Genomic DNA, 21,665 nt, shown 5'->3' on the forward strand with positions numbered 1-21,665 from the left:
ATGCGTGTGCAACACAGTGCGTATTTAAGCTTTTAGCTCATAATGATAAATATGATACTTTGGATGGAAGGATTACGGTACAGTTTAGCAGTTTAGGCACATAAAGCGTAGGGTCTCAGATTCTGCGCTGCTCTATTTTTGGAATCACGAGATCCCGTGCCTTTGCTCAGCAGCGTCCAGTTTGTCCCTCTTGACTGTCCATAGTTTCATCTCTTGCACAAGCATGGCGTGCTCCAGTGAAGTTGTGATGAATACGGACAATATGGGACATGCCGAATACACACCGAAATCAAACATGGCGAGTGAGACAGATATTGACAAACGCTTTGTGAGTAAAGCTTTGTGAGTAAATGAACTGTTTGATAATCTGAGGGCTGAGCCTGTGACAGAAGTGTTGTTGCATGAGTCTGTCTGTGGTCATGATTGTGTTGACCTTGCTTTTCAGATCTCACACTCTACTACTACTACTACTACTACTACTAGTAGTAGTAGTAGTAGTAGTATGCGTTACGATACAGCGGCAAGCACTGTATTAATATTCCTCTGATGTTCTGAACACCTAACCCAAAGTATGATTATTAAATTGTATTATTTACACTCGAACTTAACGTACAGACTCCATTCAAACTTTAATTTGTAGACAATGGAATTTTATTGTATATGTATGTTTTGGGGTGTTATGTAAACCTTACACTTTTTAAGAAATGTCACATTAAAGTTTGAAAATCCCATTGACTAACATAGCACGTTTGCCATTCAAAACCTAATGGGCAGTGATGATTACGTCATCAACATATTTGCAGAGTAAATTAGGAATAATGGTCTTTCTTTCATCTCTTTGCATACTGACTTGTGATTGGTCTTTTTTTTATTGCATCTGTTTAACTAAATGAGCCTTTATACTAATTGCACAGTAGGGATACTACTAAGACCAGTATCTGAAAAATCAATAGTGCCCTAATACATTAGGGAATATTATAAATATTGCACACTTTATTATTATTGTAGTGAGCAGTATGTGAAACACATTAGTTTCATGCTAAAGAAATAATGAAATCACTAGTAAAAAAAAAAAAAAGGTTTGATCAGTGTATTTATTTGAGGATTGATACTCTCGATCAACATCAGTATTGAAAGTATCTATACTGCTCGTCCCTACTGCGTAGCATGTGTTGATTTTCATGGCGTGCTCAGCTGACAGAAAACAAGACAAGTGAGTGTCATGACAATGACAAAGCCAAGATATTGGCCTTTTGTTCTTTGTCAGTCATAAATGTTCCTATGATGTGATGTCTTTATTTGTCATGTGTGTTCTAGGGTGGTACTCTGATAGCAGTGGGACTGGGGGTTGCTGCTGTGGGGTTTGCAGGTGAGCACAACTACTACTTTAACTCTAGCAAATTGCAAAATGTCTGTAATAATAAGTAAGGACACTTTCAGGCAAGTTAAAGGGCCTAAAACATACTCTATGCAAGCTCATTCACACATTGCTGCATTCCGAAATGTGCAAAACTATGCAAGTACACAAGTGCATTCTCAGGGTTGCTAAAAGGGTCGCTGTAGTGGGCTTTAGCATAAACTGTCTTCTGCAGCAGTGTTTCCCAACTCTGTTCCTGGAGGCACATCAACAGTAGGCTACACATTTAGGATGTCTCCCTAATCAACCTAATGTCAGGTCTTGGAGTCTCTTCTAATGAGGTGAATCAGTACTGTTAATGAGTTGGGAAACACTGTTCTACGGGGAGTTTGCTTTTTTCAATCAACATCTGTCATGACACAGCAACAATATGAAGTCCTAGGGCCTTATGAAATTAGTTTGATTTCTCCAGTATTAATGAAAGCATTGATGAAAACTTTCATTTAGTACATTTCAGTTCAACACACTTGCTTGTGAGATATTGCTTTAATATAATATAATATTATTATTTAATATTACATTGAATATTACATTTTACTGTACAATAGTAGTATATTTCTGTTGCAATTTCTTCAATTTCACATGTCTAGTTAAATTTAGCTTTTATTTTTGCAGAAATTTGAGTATGTTTTTGCCGACAGCCTAACACCTCCGGAAAAGCAGTTCGCTATATGGCTTTAATGTGCTTATTAAACCTCAAAAGGCTGTGATTTAATTATATATATATATTATTATTATATATAATCCATTACAAGCACAGAGCGCACGTGATGCTTATGAAAAGGTGTTATAAGGGTATGCGCAGCCGACTTCACACATTCCTTTTGAACCGTGCAGCACATTCAGACTGTATATTTATTTAAGTAAATATCTGCATTATGTGGTTTAATTATCACACTAGGACATATCACTATATTGATTTGATTAACTGAGCATTAAAGAGGTAGTTCACCCAAAAATTTAAATGTTCTCATCATTTACTCCCTAATGCCATCCCAGATGTGTATGACGTTCTTCTGCTGAATACAAATTAAGATATTTAGAAGAATATTTCAGCTCTGTAGGTGAATGTGTACCAAAACTTTGAAGGTCCAAAAAGCACATAAAGGCAGCATAAAAGTAATCCATAAGACTCCAGTGGTAAAATCCATGTCTTCTGAAGTGATATAAGTGTGAGTGAGAAATAGATCAATATTTAAGTCCTTTTTTTTTTTACTATAAATCTCCACTTTCACTTCAAAATTCTTCTTTTGTTTTTTTGCAATTCACATTCTTTCATATCGCCACCTACTGGCCAAGGAGGAGAATTTATAGTAAAAAAAAATACTTTTGTACACCACACACACACACACCACCACATCATATCACTTCTGAAGAAATAGATTCAATCACTGGAGTCTTATGAATTCCTTTTATGCTGCCTTTATATGCATTTTGGACCTCCAAAGTCCTGGCCATCATTCACTTGCATTGTATGGACCTACAGAGCTGAGATATTCTTTGTTTGTGTTCAGCAGAAGAAAGAAAGTCATACACATCTGGGATGGCATGAGGATGAATAACTGATGAGATCATTTTCATTTTTGGGTGAACTATTCCTTTAATACATTAATTTTATCCCAAATATGTCAAATTCCGTGACATTCCGCGTTTAGTAGGTAATTCAGTTTTTTGACTGGATTACGCGATTCTGTCCTTGTTTTCCGCATCACGGAAATCATAGGGACCTAAAGGCCAGAAACATCATTCAGGTAGCTAGCTATAAACAACTTGCACAGAAGAACTGTTGCTCTGCAATTTCAGTTGTTGACCTGAAAGAGAAAACTAACCATGAGAAGACAGTTTACGTTAATATCTGCTACAGCGCCTTTGTAGCATCGCTGAGAATGCAGTTCGTTCATGCATAAAAGCAGCAATGCACAAAATCGAGCTTGTGTAGCTTGAAGCGTTTATATTCACGTACTTCCAGAGAGAATGTTTCATGTTTAAAGTTAGCTACCTGAATTGTTACACATCTGGTTTAATTGCACAGACTTTTGAAGGTAACTATGTCAGCCTCTTGAGGACTGAGATTTGTTACAACCACAGTAACGCAAGAATCCTCAACGCCTATATATATATATATATATATATATATATATATATATATATATATATATATATATATATATATGTGTGTGCTTGCTGTGTGTCGTCCAAACATACCTCTAATTTATGTTTCTGGCCTAATGCAGCAGTCGGGATGTTTGTAAGCAAAATCCCTGTTATGGTTCACAGTGGGATAGAGTAGCCATTGTATAACATTCTCATTTCTCAGTTTTTTCCTCATTTGTCCTCTGAAAATATGTAGCTCAACTTTCCTTGAGTATGTTAAAGCTGGCCACAAATATTTGTGATGTGACTCTTAAGGGTTGGAAGCACTTGAGTTGATGGCGCTGTTGAGGAGAGAGATGGTTAAGACCCTTTTATTGTGAGTGCTTGTTCAAACCTCCAGATGATCCTCTGTCTGGTTAAAGAGGTCAACCCAGCCACTACCATCAGAAAAGAAAATCAAAGAGTCCTTTAAAGGGCTACATGGGGCTAAATCATTTAAGCCAACTTTGTCATCAGGCTGTTTACGTTTGATTCTTTTCTGGCAGGTGTCTCTGCCCTCCTCCTCACTGCAGCATAGTAGTTCATCATTGTTAATCGCCAAGTCTTCCACCCATAGCTGTGTGAGGTCAGGATGGAATAGCGCTTGCGGTCGCTTTGAGGAAGGGAGCTAATTCCCATTTCAGTACACAGAGGGGGCAGCTGTCCTGCCAAAAACTAAAGCAGTGTGTGGTCTGCGCTGCTCAGAGGCAGGGCTTTGGATTACAGTGGTGGGAGCCTTCAACTTTTTTTGCTGAAAAGCAAAATAAAGTGTGCCTCTCAACAATGTGCCTTTCACAATTGATGAAATAATAATCAAAAAATTTTCCCATAAAGTATTACTGTAATGATTTTATGAATTCTTCGCCTACAATTTGGTTACTTTTAATGAGTCGCTTTACAGCTTTTTATTACTTTTTATTGAATGCTATATATTTTGAGGCATTATACAGTGGCCACACAAAGTATTTGGACACTCAAGCCATACTTAAAAATGTCTGTATGTCATTGCATTAAACATAAAATATAAAGCCAAATGCCATCTGCAAACAAATGATATTATAGTTTTAACTTCACTTTTCCGAGCCATTTTCAGGGATGCAAACTACTCACCTTTCATCTAAAGACACCTTTTCTGAAGCCAATTTTCCCAAATTGTTTGGTAGAATTTTCTACATTTTACTTATTAAAATCACTTGAAAGGGTTACTTTAAGCTTAAACACTTGAAAAAAGCTTTAAAATTCAACTAAAAGCTTTAAATGCAACAAACAAATTAACTGAAAAGATACATCTGGAACACCTGCTATGACTTTCTCACCGTTTTTGCCTCTCATGAGTTTGCATCCGTGCATTTTTTAGTCCCCAGTTCATTTTTAGAGGATGTATAAAATTAGTTCCCTTCAAGTTCACACAAATGTCCAAGCACAAGTTTCACGATGTTTGACACCAAAGAGTGTCTAAATCATTTTATATTTAATCTGAACAGTATCTGGGTGTTTCTTAAATGTCAGGCAATTTTAGCTTTGTGGACTACTAGAAAGATAAAATTGTTAATTATTATTTTATTTTATTTTTTTTTATACATTTTGCTTTTTAATTAGTCTACTAACAATGTCCAGCAGTGTATGTACGTATATATGAATCACAGGAGATTTGTGTCATTTTTGTCATTTTTTTTTACTGAAAGTTGTGAAAATTCCCATCTGTGTCATTTCCAGCACATATAACTGAAGTTCAGGCATGTAACTCTATGTGGTGTACGCTGATAGGTTCTTTGAACTTGTTATCTGTTAGCCAATCGGCTCGCTCACATGTGACATGTTAAGCCAGTCAGCTCACATGGTGTAAGCTGTATGTCCTTTGACGTGTAATGGAGTAGTCAATTAACATTCGTACTCTCTCTCTGCCTAACATTTAAATTTGCTCAATTTGCAAGTAGCAGGTTTCACTGCAGCAAGCTCTGAGAGTTTTCTTTGAAACCCTCCACCTCCCCAGCTGCACAGGTCTAGATCTGCTACATGGGGATTGTTTTTTGAGTGCAACAAGATTTGGGTTTTTTTTTCATCATGAGTGTATGTTCAAATGCTTACGAAAAAGATGTAGCTTTAGCTGTTTTTTGAAGACAGAGAGGGAGTCTGCTTCCTGGATGGAGTTGGGATGGTCGTTCCACCAACGAGGTACAGGAAAGTGATTTGGTGCCTCTTTGTGTTGGTACTACAAGGCGCCGCTCATTTGCAGACTGCAGCCTTCTGGTGGGAACGTTGCTCTGCAGGAATGATTGTAGGTAAGCTGGAGCAGATCCAGTGACTGTTCTTTATGCCAGCATCACAGCCTTGAACTTGCAACTGGCAGCCAGTGTAGAGAGACAAGGAGGGGTGTAACGTGCTCTCTTGGGTTGGTTGAAGACCAGTCGTGCTACTGCATTCTGAATAATTTGCCTGATTGTGCATGTAGGAAGGCTGGCAATAAGAGCATTACAGTAATCCAATTTAGATATGACAAGTGACTGAACAAGCAGTAGTGTGGCATGATCAGAGAGGAAGGGTCTTATTTTACGGATGTTGTAGAGTGCAAATCTGTGGCTGTTTTTGAGATGTGGTCGGTGATATTGAGTTGGTTCTTGATGGTTACCTCTAGATTTCTGACCGTTTTGATGGTGTTAATGAAGATGAACCCAGCTGAATGGTGATGTTGTGGTCAACAGCAGGGTTGGCTGGAAAGACGAGGAGCTTAGTCTTCGCTAGGTTTAGTTGCAGGTGATGATCCTTCATCTAGGCTGAGATTTCTGCTTAACAGGCTGAGGTTCGAGCAGTCACTGTGGGGTCATTGGGATGGAAAGACAAGTAGAGCTGTGTGTCATCGGCATAACAGTTGGAAGAGGGACCCATGTGCTTAAATGTTGGGTCCCAGTGAGGTTGTGCATATAGAGAAGAGAGATGGGCCAAGCACAGAGCTCTGAGGTACACCAGTAAGTAGCTGTTACAGCTTGATTGCAAATGACACCCAATTAGTTTTCCTTAGAAGTGAATTTTAACTTGAAATTTCTGTGTTTTCTTAAAAGATCACCTCTTATTTCATCTCAAGCATGCTCTTCACTGACACAACAAGTACACTAACTTTTGAAAAAACTTTTATTATGGATAAAATAGAGTAATGCCACAATTGTCATTTTCACACAATAAATATTTAAATAATTTGTTTAAATTATTACAGTATACATGTAAGCATTTTTATTTTTGTAATGGATTTTCATAGTTTAATATTGAAAATCTGGGTCTGGGACTGGGACAAGGCTAAAACAATAAAAGCTATAAATAAAATCAATGATGAAGGCCTAGTAAAAAAAAAAAATTACTCCGACCTTCAGAAACAAACCAAAAAACAAACAGACAAAATTGAAATCTGCGTGTTTTAATAAAAATCAACCTGGTACATGAAATTGCCCAAAGTTGAAGAAACACCAGTATCTTTTTACTTAATAAACAACTTCTTTTTGTGAAACATTTTGCTTAAAGTGTGCTATATTTCTATATCTCTGAAATACTATTGGTTTGATATTTTGTTATATAACGCTAAGACATCAATATTTTTTTAAGTGACTTAATACTTTCTGGGTCCACTGCATGTTCATTTCACTGAGTGCTGACTTGCAGTGTCTTGCTTCAGAGTTGAACCACAACCTCTGGCAGTACACCAACACCCTGACCAAATAAATACCAAGGGAAGTTGAAAGGAGTCCTTACCTTTAACACATATTGAGTGAGACTAAATGTGGTTTTGTCCTTGGTTTCATCCTTAAACCAACTTTGTTAACCCTGGAAATTAAGTCTGTAAATTGTCAGCTGTCCAGTGGCACACTTTTCAACCTATCAACCCCTTGTTTCCCTTATTACATTCATTTTTAGGTCGGTATGCTTTCCATTTATGGAGACCTCTAGGTCAGGTTATTACGGAAGTTGCTAAGAAAATGCCGTCTGCGGTAAGTGTCAATGAAACATCAAAACAACCCTCTATAAACAAATTTTTTTAGAATGCATATGTGAATGATTTTGTGAACATTGTGATTCTGGAAAGTTCCTTTTTATCATCTTGTCCATTTATCATAGCTTCAGAACACGATTTGTGGGAATGAAGTTTGTATTTTTCCATGTTCATTTCCACATCTTGAGCCGCTTGGTTGCGTGTGGTGTTGGCATGTTAAAGCCTCCTCTGTAGGGTTGAAAGACTGATTCATCGGCGTCTTACTGGCCCTGGCCGTAGTTCACTGAGTTCCTGGGATTTGTTGAAGTTTGTAAACATGTTTTGTCCAGGTTTATACAAAGCTATGAGTGGTGTGAGAAGTTTCACTCTTCCATCATTTCAGCAGCTTCACCTAAACTGGATTGATGAATGAGCTATCATGTAATATACAGTACAATGAGTTATTAATATGAATCATTCTGTCAGTCACAACGGATGATGTGTGAGCAAGTGACACGTTGTGGGCTGAGAATGAACTTAACATTCTGGCCTTCCTCAACCTCTGATTGTACACACATTTTAATTCTGTAAATTTAATCATGAGCTTTCTACTGCCGGTTCCGTCCAACCATAATCTTATTTACGATTTTTGAGGGAGCCACAGACCGATATTATCCTTTTTATGGCAGTTTAATTAAAGTGGTAATTCACCCACAAATGGAAATTCTGTCATCATTTATTCACCATTATGTTATTCTAAACCCATATGGCTTTTTTTCCTCCTTTGTCCATGGAGCACAAAAGGAAAAAAATCTGAAGAATTTCCTGACAGCTCTTTCCCATACAATAAAATTGCATCAGTTCAAGTTTGTTTACCTTCTAATTTGGCGCGCTGGTTGCACGTTACGTCAGCAGTGTACAGAATCGGGTTTCGTCCCACGTTGAATCCAGAAAGTAATTATGTTCACATAACCAATGACGAGCGTGATTTGGTGGTTCCGTTTCCCCTCCAACATTGCATTTTTACTCCACTGATGGTTAGGTTTAGGGTTGGGCTTGGGGGTAGATTTAACAAAATATGTATTCCTCTTCACTGTATTACAGCATGTACAACTAAAATCAACTCACTTTTGGCACCCCTCTGTGGACATTTCATGCAGAAACTGGAGCTCACACGTGGCCATATGTTCAAAAACACTTTCCGCTTTGGCCACCGGGGGCAGTAGTTCGGTTTTTGGTAAGCAGAGACCTAGCTTGTCTGAAGAACTGTCGACCGACAGTCGCAGAATTTGATTGTGAGATCAGTCTGTTTACCTTCATTATACATCATGAGGCTTTTAGCTGAGCCAACACAGCTTGGTTGCCATCAGTATTGAGGGTATACATGTATTTTTGCACATTAGTCATCTTGTGTTGTGAAGGAATGCTCCGTGTTCAATACAAGTTAAGCTCAGTCAGTTAGGGTTAATAGGGTTAAACTCCTTTTGTGGTTCACATAAGAAAGTCATATGGGTTTTTAGGGTGAACTATTCCTTTAAATCCTGTGTATATACTTTAAAATTAAATGTATTTTAATGTTTATGGCCAGTGCGTTACTTGAAACACTAAACACTACTGCTTTAAAAAAAAATAAAAAGGCACAAATTGAAATAGTTTTCTATGGCAATCATCATTATGCTTTTGAGCTATGTGGAGCTTAACTTGTATTGAACCCGGAACATTCCTTTAAATAGTTGCTAGTGTAATAAGTGTGTTTTCTTTTCTAGTCATTCTCTGCATACTACAAAGGTGGATTTGAGCAGGAGATGACCAAACGGGAAGCCAGTCTTATCCTTGGGATCAGGTGATTGTGGGCCATGGGCTAAAAAAATGCCATAAATCACAGCAATCTGTTTCTATGTGAATTCTCTCATTATGAGTTGTCATACAGGAAATCAAATGTATTTTACAGTATTCTGTATACACACTGCATCACTAAACTTCCCAGAAGAGATTGCGGTTGTCTTGGGGCAATCCTTTTGATTTGAAGTCAGTTGTCATCTCCCATCATCACAGCTTTGATCTGTAACATCTAATGATAGAAGTCTCAGCCATGTCTCCAACTTTGTAATCTGGATGACCACCCTCCATCAGGGAGGGCATATTGCTGTAAAAATTTCCCTTACTGCGACAGAAGTTCACAGGGTCCAACACCAGGTGTGACTCACGCCGTGCAAGCATCACATCCTGTGTGGTGGAGCTCGCGTCATACCCGTATGGCTCATTTCTTTGTGTTGTCAATCAGACTGGACTAATGTTTTCATAGAATTGAACCAAACTGTAACCAATATTCCTTGGATGTGACCAGTATGAACTTGGTCAACCACATGCATGCTCATAAAATGCTTTATAACGTAGCTATTTGGGTTAATAGTTCTCATTTGTCTTTAGCTTAACTTTGGTGTCTGTCACTCACAGATGAAATAACTGGTCTCAGCAGTGTTAATGTTTGTCTTTATGAAGTTTGATCTTTTAAAACCCCATTTAAATTCACAACTAATTTGAAGGCTCATTCGTAACTCTTTTAAATAAATAGTTCACCCTAAAATGAATATTCTGTGGAACATTTTGGAATTTTTAAAGAATCTTTACTCTTCCTTTCAACGACATTTCATAGTGAGAACATCTGTCAAGCTCCAAAAGGACTTAAGTCAACATAAGTCATCTAAACAACTGCGGTACTATATTTTGAGTTTTCTGAGGCCATACGATAGTTTTGTTTTATAAACAGACTGAAATTCTTAAGCTCTCAAGTGTCATTCTTCATTCAATGTTCTCGAACTGGTGTTTCTGTGTCCATGTATTTTTGTTCTTTTTGAAGCTTGACATATGTCGTCACTATGAACTGTTGTTCTTTGTTAATGAGCAGCATGAAGACTCTTCAAAATTCTCCTTTTGTGCTCCACAGCAAAAAAAGCATACACATTTAGAACTACCTTAGGTTCAGAATTTGTTTTTTTTCCAGAACTATTTCTGTCATTTTTGTTCATATTTTGTCTCTTTCCCCCTTTTTTTAATATCTTCCTTAACCCTTTAAGCTCTGAAGGTGTTTTAAAAGATGTTTCAGTGGCATGCCCAAAATTAAAGGCTTATAACTCAACAAAAAAAAAGAGATGGTCAGTTTTTTTTGGTATAATTTTAAAGAAAACGTTTCATTTTTTTAATTATATAGATTGTAACTCTCAGCCTAAGAAATGGCTGAAAACAAAAAAGTTGATTTGAAAATATATCTCTCAGGGTGTAAATAAGGTAGCTCTGAAAAACTGCTTTTGCAATCAAAAGATTTAGCATTACAAAAATAATTTATCCTAGTGTCCATAAATCTCTCCAAACAAATAACACATAATAATTGTACATAAGAACTAATTACACATGCAAATACAACAATGATTAAAGGTATGCTCTCTCTCTCCAAAGCATGCAGGCGTGAGTAACAAGATCTCATTCAGTTCCATTCTGTGTCATTTGAGTCATCATTGAGCCTGTGTCATGTACTTGGCGCCATCTCCTGGTAGCCATTTGTAATTAGAGTGAACAGTCGTCTCTGCCCATATTTGGATGACTTCCACCTCTGGTTGCAGTGATCTGAATTCTAATACGATTGTTTAAGCATTCCCATGATGCTGGACAATGTGCTACATCATTTCTAATGAAGTCATCTGATCCATGAAAGCTAATGTGTTTTTAGCCAGATAGCACATTATGTGCTGTGCACATTGTGCTTTGTGTGGATTGTCTCATGATCTATGCATCCAATTACATTGTGTGGGGGTTCGTTTTAATGGGAATCCCCTCCAAGTAATGGTATTTGATATTTTATGTTCTGTTTATTTTTTGTGAAGTCACAAGTGAAAATGCGGCTTATAAGCAACACCTGTTTACATGTCAAATTTATGTCAAAGACATGTACTTAGCTATTACTCCCTATATTTTTGTATGTGAGTAAAACAAATAGGCTGGTTGTTTTCTACTCATTGATTTCCAATGACATATGACAAACTATTCGATCAGTTTGATGTTTTTACCGATTACAAAAATATGTACAGTGCAAAATTATTAATAAATTATAAAAATGGAACACTTCTGATTTGTCTGCAAATTTCATAACACTTGTTACGTTTTTGGTCATAATGCCTACATGCATTGAAAAGTAGAGCTTCTGAGCTTTAAAACGATACCTTTTGTGTCAGTCAAGACTCTAGTGATTATATTTTGATAATTATTTCTTGGCAGTCCTTTCAGTCTGAGCTAAAAGGGTTCAGTTCAGTGCTATTATTGCTTTAAAAGAGTCTGAGAATAGTTTAATGAAGTTTAGACTCCCAGCCAGCACACATCTGATGTAGATACTGACTCTCCAGACAAAGGCAGATTCATCATCACATTCTGGAATCATCCACACCGCACAATGTTTTAATTAGCCGCTCTGGCCCCTCTCAGACGCCCACTGTTGCAGATGGGTTGAGACTTTAGAGGGTTTTTAGGGCTGAAGGGTTGTGTGTGTTAGCATTAATGTGTATCTTTTAATCATCATTTCTGGCTGTTCAGCTATGACTCAGACTCAAGCCCTGCTTAAAAGAAAGCTGTAAACTGGAAAAAAATTATTAATCTTTCTATAAGAATACAGTGTGAAGGCAAGTAGCCTAAAACAACCTCAGATCATAATTCCATGCTTCATATACATTGAAATATACATTAAAATGAAGAAAAACAGAAACATAAATGTGTATCTTTAACATAAACATTGACCTGACAGAAGGAAGAGGTTAATTGAAAAAAGTTTAATGTGCAAAATATAGTTATTTGGTCAAACCTGTCAGATTTTCTGTTAGTGGTGACAATTCAATGATATAGCTAATATTCAGTTTGAAACCATCTTGGATCATTAACTTATTCATTGAAGAGAATGCTAGGTTTCTCTAAATTTCTAATAAATATTTGACACATTGTTTTATCTGATTGTTTGGACACATATTGAGTGGTAGTCAAGAGGTAGAAAAAGCAAGAGGTTGCACACAAACGTAGGCGAATGCCTCTGAACATTTTTTATAGATTAAGCTAAAATAATTCCTTTAGACTCTTCATTTCTGTTGACTGTTTTATCCCATGTCTCAAGTATCAGTGATAGATATTTCAGTTTTTTATTTCTGGGAATTTAGAAAGAAAATATTCCCAGTTGAGGTCATGATGTGTGCATGGAGATCGACAACACATGTTGATGTCTGATGCAAAATAACCAGTGTGCAGACCTGTAATTAGATGCATACGGTAGTTCACACTATGGCCACTAGATGGTGGTGTACCCCTTTCTAAAAGTTCTGTTTCTCTGTTTTGCGCAGTCCGAATAGCACAAAGGCAAAGATCCATGAAGCCCACAGGAGGATCATGGTCCTAAATCATCCAGATAAAGGTCAGTGGTTCTGGTTGTCTTGGCTGTGTTTTAATCTGAAACTCTCTAACTCATCTCTCCATATGCAGACAGAGCTGAAGGTATTGTCTGATCAGATTACATTATTGATTTAAACAAAATTTGTTAGAACACACTCTTTAAGGCTCATATTACTGCAGTGCTGACTTATTGTAATGCAAGTCTTTAGAACATTAGAACCGCACAAAGCTGTACACTAAAGATTACAACTATCACAGAAAGGGCTGGGTAAGAGCTAAACAATATAACTCACTTATTAACAGCCACTGATATTCAATATGTATCTCTGTGTACAGTATTTGCTCTGAAATAGCTTAAATTAATGGCAAGTTAATTGAATTTGAGTTTTGAATCGAGTAATTGAAACAGACTTGAATCTGAGCTGATTTGACTTGAAACTTACCCACTGACAGTTTTACTACTGTTTAAATCGGAGACTCAACATCAGAGGCTAAAACATCTCACATGCTCTCATACTTGCAAGAATCATATATATATATATATATATATATATATATATATATATATATATATATATATATATATATATATATTATTGGATAATGTTATCACATTTTTTGTTTTAGATTTTTTTAGGCTATATTTACAGTAGGACCTATTATTTTATTCCATTTCATTCTTCTTCTAAAAAATCTCTGAAAAGTCATCAAAAAAGTCTATGTAAACACACCTTTAAATGTATCTCTGATTTGCTAAATATATGCATTAAGAATGTTTTATTTCCAAAGAATATTTCCTATGAAGTACTAAAAGAATCATTAATGAAACCGTTATGGAACCAGAATCATTAAGAGGATTCGGATTCTGGAAATCGCTAAATTTCTTAAAGGGATAGTTCACCCAAAAATGAAACTTCCCTCACCATTTACTCCATGCCATCCCAGATGTTTCCTCCTCCTGCTTACTCCTTACTTCAGAAGACATGGATTAAACCACTGGAGTTATATGGGTTACTTTTATGCTGCCTTTATTTGCTTATTGGAGCTTCAAAGTTTTGGTCACCATTCACTTGCATTGTATGGACCTACAGAGCTGAGATATTCTTCTAAAAATCTTCATTTGTGTTCAGTAGAAGAAAGAAAGTCATACACATCTGGGATGGCATGAGGGTGAGAAAATGATGAGAGCATTTTTGGGTGAACTATCTCTTTAAGATTTCCATCTCTATTTACAAGAATTAATGGCCATATAAATATATAAAGAGCATTTTGAATCATTGCAGTATTCCCAATATTGCTTAATTTTATATCGCCAGCAAAATTATCACAAATATATTATTAAAATTTAAATATCGCCCAGCCCTAGTCACATCAGTGACAAAGCACCAGGTGGAAATTAATTTAGATCCGATAAGAGTTTGTTCATGTGGACTTATGCGACACAGACTATAAAGCACTGTCCACAGAATTGCTTTTTGCTGTGGTCTTTTTAAGTGTGAGGTCTCACCTAATAAACTCTGAAAGCAGAAGTCTTTATTCTTCCCTGGTCACCATGCTCGACCTGTTTTTCTGCTCAAGGTTAATGGCCTCACCATGCCTTTCTCTGTTTTTTCTCTCTTCAAATGCATTTCTCACAGTGCCGTGTGTGTGTGAGTGTGTGTGAGTGTGAGCCCTGTTTGCTCCTCCAGACCACTATTACTCTATGTGAAATAAGCGATGGGCTCTGTGATTGTATCTGTGGTGGAGCGATAAGGCCTCTGACTGCAGAGAGGACGTCCTGCAGAGAAAGTGTGCCAGATTTGTCCCATCTAGAAATCCTTTTTTATAGTGCCTTTAATAATGGAGTGCAAGTTGTCCATTTGTTACACTAGTGGACGGGGCTGATGTGTTGAAGACCCCATGAAAGGATTTGACAAGAGCAGTTTTCTTTTCTGTGTCATCTGTGTGTTCTCTGACATATTTCCTATTGAAACAGGATGTTTGAGGTGGGACACATCAAAAGGATTTCTGCATTTTTAAGAGCCAATAGGCTTTAGTTTACATCACAGCCATGTATATGCCCCAGAGTGCAAGATGAGTCATCAGTATTTTAGGTCTGTTTTCCCGGAAGAGAAAGAAGAGAGAGTGCATTTTAAATGCATTTATTTGCTAAAAGATGATTTTGTCAACTTTTAGGAGTACACTAGCATATACTATAGATGGCCTCGAACTAATAGACATTGATTAAAAGCCAAAGTCATTTTGATTTCATAGTTTCTTTAACAATACGGGTCTATATCAGGATGGGTCTAGACAATTTACTCCTAGTGTGTCACCTTGACGTAACACACAGTTCAAATCAAGAAAACATTTTGTAGCCCAACAGAGATTGAGTGATTTTCTATATTCCAATGTTCATTTAGCATGTAGCCCCTTTGCAAGTTCAAGCCCCTGCGGCAAGGTTTCACATCAACGTAAAGATCAACGTTATTCGCTCCGCTCACCGCTTTTGACCGTAATGAGTTGATTAGCTTTGAGTGGCCAGAGTAATGACATGGAATGATTGTTGAATTGCCTTTAATTAGTTTGCTAGCAAAAAGCAAATGGGGACATTGAGAAACTGTCATACATGCTTTAACTTGTCTGACAGAAAGTATATAAATAAAGGAATCCAACTATATAATGTAAAGCAGCTGACATATATTGAATAATGTCCAATAAGATGCTGCCATTTGATGCTGAAACTGTGCTTTGTTCGTACTAGAGTTTGGCGATTAGGGCTGAAATGATTAGTCGACGTTATCGACAATGTCAAAAATAAAAAATTGTCCTCAAAATTATTTGTTGTTGAATAGTCGTTTGATGTCATTTAACATAACATGAGATCATATGAAACGCTAATGATGACGTGCGAGAGCAGCACTGCACTTTGCGCCTGACTGAGTAGAGGAAGAATTACACAGCTCACAGTCCAGATCAGAGTATGTGAGTGGAGTGGAGCGGCAACAATTTCCCCTCCGCACTCAAAGCATTCTTTAAACACTCCGCTCCAGCTCCACTCCGGGTTGTCCATTTCCCGCTCCTCGCTCGCTCCGCGCTCCTGGATTAGAGAAACCCCGCTCCGTATTCGCTCCATGGCAAAATTAGCGCCTAACTGCCTCTCCACTGTAAAGTTATTTCAGTATGCTTTTTAATATCACAACCTTCCATGCAGAAGGTGTATTAAATGAAAAATAAATACACAATACTAGGAGAAAAGCTGCAATGTGCTTTATTAGAACACTAACATTAGCCCAAGACTTAAATTATTTTTATAGCTTACTTCTGAAACATATCAGCAGCGTTCTCTGGGTTTGATCAATTAAATAAATTGCTAGATGCAAAAAAAAAAAAAAAAAACATTAAATTAAAAATATAAATTTCCAGAACAAAAACAAAACATTAAATTAAATCAAATTAATAAATTACCAAAAAAAAAAAAAAAAACATTATTAGGCCTTTGTATTATTGCCTATTATTTTATATTATTGCACTTCTTTTAATTAACCTTGCCCTAAAATTCTGTGAATGAAAAAATACATTCTCAGAATGTTCTACACTTTTTAAAATCAAAACTAGATAAGACTGTCAAAACTACGTATATGTCTAATGCAGAGTTCACTTTTAGAAATACTTGCATTTGAATATTTTAAGATTTTAAATCTAGATTTTAAAATCTTCCTCTATTTGCATTTGCTGAGCTTCTTCATCTGCAAATGTATAATGCATAAATTAGCCTAAGGCAAACTACGCAATATTAACATGTTGATTAGTTCAGTTGACGTTTTACGTCGTTAAAAGTTCAGTTCTATTTAATGCGGGACATAATAGCCTACAGTTAAGATTGAGGTGCATTACATTAGAATGTTGATATGATTATTAAAAATATTTAATAGGGGATATCTGTATTACTGACCTTTTAGATTTTCTCTCCACATGTGAACGGATTATCATCGTGTTTTTTGGACACGTCTTTTAGGATTTCACAACAAACCTTTGATCGTGGCAATCACCTCCCCACTCGTGTTCTCCCTCGCCTTCCCATCATTAATTTTCACTATATGCCAGTTGATGTAAGAATAAAGAGACGAGACACAAGCATGTAATTAAGTCAAGCTTTACCGCAAGCTTAACTCAATAATAGGGAAGCATGAAAGTACAGAAAGCGAAAGTAACCTTCACGCTGGAGGTCGAACATTACCAAGTGCCGCTAGATTTTAAATTAGTATTTTTTTTTATCACATTCTTTCTGGTTATAACAGAAATTCCATCTTTCCTTCATGCCAATAGTGTTTAACACTGCTTATCACATGGTGAATTATTGCATTAAGGTCCGTTAACAGGTGTTTTGCCCGTGATGGAGCATTAGTGGCGCGCTCTTGGAGCGAGAGAAAACAATGACGCTCCGATTTTTTAAAACCTGCTCCTCGCTTCAGGCAAAATCATGCCACTCCCACAGTTATATTTAATGCATTATAGCTTTATTAAAGTTAAAATAATAAGGAAGCAGATCATGTAAATAACTACAAACTCCGAAAAGCACTTCTCTGTGCGGTCAGCGCCTCGTCAATAAGTTGCGCAAACTAAGGCTTTTCCACTGCATGGTACAGCTCGACTCGACTCTGCTCACTTTTTTGGGGTTTTCCACTGTGGATAGTATCTGGTACCTGAGACTGGGGGATACTTTTTTTAGTACCACCTTGGTTGAGGTTCCAAGCGAGCCGAGCCGATACTAAATGTGACGTCAAAACCCTGCAGATCACTGATTGGTCAGAGAGAATCGTCACTAGCAGCATCACTGGATTTGCAACAGGGGACATCAACCCGCTAGTTTTAAAGTTAGCAACAGCGACAGCAATATCATTTGTTCATGCAACTTTCGAATTGTAAAAAGAAATGGCTGTGTGCAAAACCACGCCGTGGTCAATAAACGAGGTGCAGACGTTCCTCTCGTTTGCGACGAATGAAACGATGTGAAACGAAAAAGTCTTTCAGGAAGTGTCTTAGCAGCTGTTGGCCGCACACGGCTACCACAGGACTTACCAACGGTGTAGGGAAAAGTTAAAAAAACTTAAAAGTGACTACAGAACCATCAAGGACCACAACAGCTGGAGTGGTTCAAACAGAAGAAAGTGGAAGTGGTTCGACCAAATCGATGCTATCTATGGCAGTAGACCGGCAAGCAATGGGAGGGAGAGTGCCCTGGACTCGACGTTGTTGGAGTCCATGATGGAGGATGGTACGTTTTGTTACGTTAACGCTATATTCTGCTTGAAAGCTTCACTTTATTTAGTTGACCAGCTACTGGAAAGCTTGCTTCTAAAATAACCAGGCCAATTTAAATGTTACACTTGTGTAAGATCACCATGCAACAACTGCTTTATGCAGCACAATGAGCTAGTAGCTAACAGCTAGCGGTCGTGTTATTGTTTATGGTCTTTAATGTTTGTGTCACGTTTAAGATGATGTCACGGCAACTATGACGATCAGCCTATAATCCCACCCACGTTGAGGCGGCACTAAACTGCAGTGGAAATGCAAGCTCAGAAAAGTAAAGCGAGCAGAGTCGAGTCGAACCGTAACGTGCAGTGGAAAAGTGCTATAAAGTGTCCCGATCTAAGGGGTAGAGTTTAAAACTGCACCCGGCTGATCCACACTCTGGCGTGAGGACACATGCTTAATGCAACAAGATTATTATGTGACGACTTATTGAATCATAATATATGTGTGACTGTGCATTTCTTGTCGTGAAGAAAATTGGCAATGCGCAGCTTTATTAATAAGAGAGAGTTAGTTTTTTTGTGAGTTAAAGATGGACTGAAGTGAACAGAAAGGTGAGCGAGGTAGTCTTCACCCCAATATACACTGCAACAAAATAAGTTTTTGATTTGTTTTGTTTTGGCTTGTTTTCCATTATAAATATCTAAAACTCCTTTAAAATAATGTACATTTTCTTTAGCAGCTATACTGCAGAAGAAGAAATTGTTATCTGAGAATGTTGAATATATTATTAAAAATACAAATATTTGGGGGCCTGGGTAGCTCAGCAAGTAAAGACGCTGACTACCACACCTGGAGTCGCAAGTTTGAATCCAGGGCGTGCTGAGTGACTCCAGTCAGGCTTCCTAAGCAGCCAATTGGCCCGGTTGCTAGGGTGGGTAGAGTCACGTTGGGGTAACCTCCTCGTGGTCGCTATAATGTGGTTCTCGCTCTCGGTGGGGCGTGTGGTGAGTTGTGCGTGGATGCCGCGGGGAATAGTGTGAAGCCTCCACACGCGCTAGGTCTCCGCGGTAACGTGCTCAACAAGCCACATGATAAGATGCGTGGATTGACAGTTTTAGATGCGGAGGCAACTGAGATTTGTCCTCCGTCACCCGGATTGAGGCGAGTCGCTACGCCAAAATACAAAGTAGCTTGTTTTGAAGTCAGCTTGTTTTGAATGTTTCACATTTCACAGACCATCGTCATTGTTATCGCTTCTGCTCAAACAAATGGCTATTTGACCCACAATTGCTGTTGGTAGATTAAAATTTTAACGAACCACACAAAATCGCAAACAGGCTGATCTTACTTTCCAAAGAGCAACCACTGTGACAGATTTGAGGCCAAATATGATTTAACGATGATCTTATGCGAACAAGATCACAATACAGGATTTTAAATGCAGTAAGGAAGTTCAGTCTAAATCGGCTGTTCAGTTTGACTATTGAATATGTCAAATATTATTATTTACTGTATGTGGACCAATAATGAAAGCAGTAAAGACACATATTGCATGTCTGATGGTAGTTTTTGATTTTTATGCCACATTTTTCAGGCTTTGGATGTGTGTTAAATGTGTGAGGATGTGTATACATCAACCTGTTACATGACATACAGGCATATTGACTGAAGTTAAAACTGGTTTTGTCAGTAGTTCAGAAAGAACCTAAATACATTTCTTCACTGTAAACCATAGATAGACTGTACCTTTAAAATAACCTTTAGTAACATTAACAAACATTATTACAGTATGTAATGCTTAAAATAAACTGCAGCCCATAACCACCTGATGTTCTGAAGAACCTGCAAGCATTGTTGCCTGCTTAGTGACATCACAGTAATTTCATCTACTGTATTAATCATCATTAATAATCTCGATTACAGTATCAAGGGCAGTAATCGACAATTATGGTTTTTGTCATAATCGTGCAGCCCTATTTTGTCCTCTTTATTGTTAGCAAGCACGTTTAATACAACCTTTTAAGTCGGGGCACAAGCTGAATAGTCGGTTAAGAGCTAATGATTAATCGGTGCAATAATCGCCCAAATAGTCGAATAATCGTTCTAATAATTGTTAGATTAGTCGATTATCAAAATAATCGTTAGTTGCACCCCTATTGGCGATAGAGTTAAAAAGTGATATCTGAGTATGTTTCTGTCCTTTTTCACCCTTACATATGGTGTTTCTTCAACTTCGGGCACTTTTAGCACTGTGGAGTTCTAGGAAGGAAAGTCTCGTATTTTTTTATTTTTTTGTCTACTAACAATGTCCAGCAATGTATGTACATTGGAGATTTATGTAATTTTTTTTCTCTCTAAAAGTCATAAAAATTCTCACCACAGTGACATTTCCAGCACATCTCTAATTCTGTATTTTGTTTAGTAGAGTTCTGTGCTGGAAATGACGCTGATGTAAATGAAATTTACATGCTAAAGCTAATTTCATAGCTATTTATGCATCCTAAATACACACAATTAAAAATATTTTCACCCTTTTTGCAAAATTACAGTTTGATTGGAAATGATGCTGTAACGGGGGTTAAAATGGCAAAGGAGGAGGCGGGAACCGGACGAACCATCAAAGTATTATTTTAATAAAAACGTTAAAAGACACAAACATAAATGCACACGGCAGCTGCGTGTGGCTCTCTCTCTCTCAAAGTGCTGCATTCGGCTCATCTTTATCCCTCTCCTCGGCTGATTAGCCCGATTGGGGGCCGGGTGTGCACAGTCACAGCTCGGCCCCACCCTCCTTCTCGTCACAGATGCCTATTAAAAATATTCTTCTTACAAGTGATATTCACCTTGATATTTATTTTTCTTGAAACATCACTTCTCTTATATTTAATCTCAAGCATGCTCTTCACTGACATTTTTGTGGACTTGTTTAACAAATACACTAACTTTTGAAGGAAAAAAAACTTATTGGGGGCAAGATTGTTTGGTGTGGTGGAAATGACGCCACAACTGTGGGACAGTCGTAATTTTTGAAAGATTAATAAAAAACATTTTCACACAATCAATATTGAAATGGTTTATTTAACTCTGTTTAGCTGATCATAATTTTAACCATGTAATTATTTTTAATTTTTATAATGGATGTTAAATTCTGGGACAAAGCTAATACGATAAAATCTATACATGCATTTAAATCTATTAGTTTGAATAGAAATCAGCCCCTGGGACATGAATTTGCCCTAATTTTTACATTACACAGTATCTACATAATAGATGTAGATATGTATATTTATAGATATAGATATACGGATATTTATGCATTTTTAACCAAGCAGCCATTGTTGCCTAGTAAGTAAAAAATAAAATTATGTATGAACTAAAATAGTAAAAATCTAGTTGAACATAATTAAGGTATGTTTTGCCCACTTTTTTTTGCTAAATGAAAACAAAGGAAAAATTATATTTTATCATTTTAATTTATATACACTTTATATT

General features: G+C 37.1%; 1 protein-coding gene across 2 annotated transcripts in view; it reads left to right on the top strand.

Annotated features, from left to right (window-relative positions):
- Positions 1–68: 68 nt before the first annotated feature.
- Positions 69–21,665, top strand: part of dnajc15 (DnaJ (Hsp40) homolog, subfamily C, member 15) — a 29,822-nt gene continuing 8,225 nt past the window's right edge. The window contains exons 1-5 of one of the 2 annotated variants that reach the window (XM_051708580.1): positions 69–328; positions 1,318–1,369; positions 7,454–7,527; positions 9,275–9,351; positions 12,884–12,954. In XM_051708580.1, coding sequence (XP_051564540.1) covers positions 224–328; positions 1,318–1,369; positions 7,454–7,527; positions 9,275–9,351; positions 12,884–12,954 — 379 coding nt within the window. In that variant the 5' untranslated portion in view covers positions 69–223. The remainder of the gene's footprint in view (positions 329–1,317; positions 1,370–7,453; positions 7,528–9,274; positions 9,352–12,883; positions 12,955–21,665) is intronic. The other variant, XM_051708581.1, reaches the window with a different exon arrangement.

This window comes from Myxocyprinus asiaticus, chromosome 10 (genome assembly GCF_019703515.2).
Source record: "Myxocyprinus asiaticus isolate MX2 ecotype Aquarium Trade chromosome 10, UBuf_Myxa_2, whole genome shotgun sequence".
Classification (NCBI taxonomy): Eukaryota; Metazoa; Chordata; class Actinopteri; order Cypriniformes; family Catostomidae; genus Myxocyprinus; species Myxocyprinus asiaticus.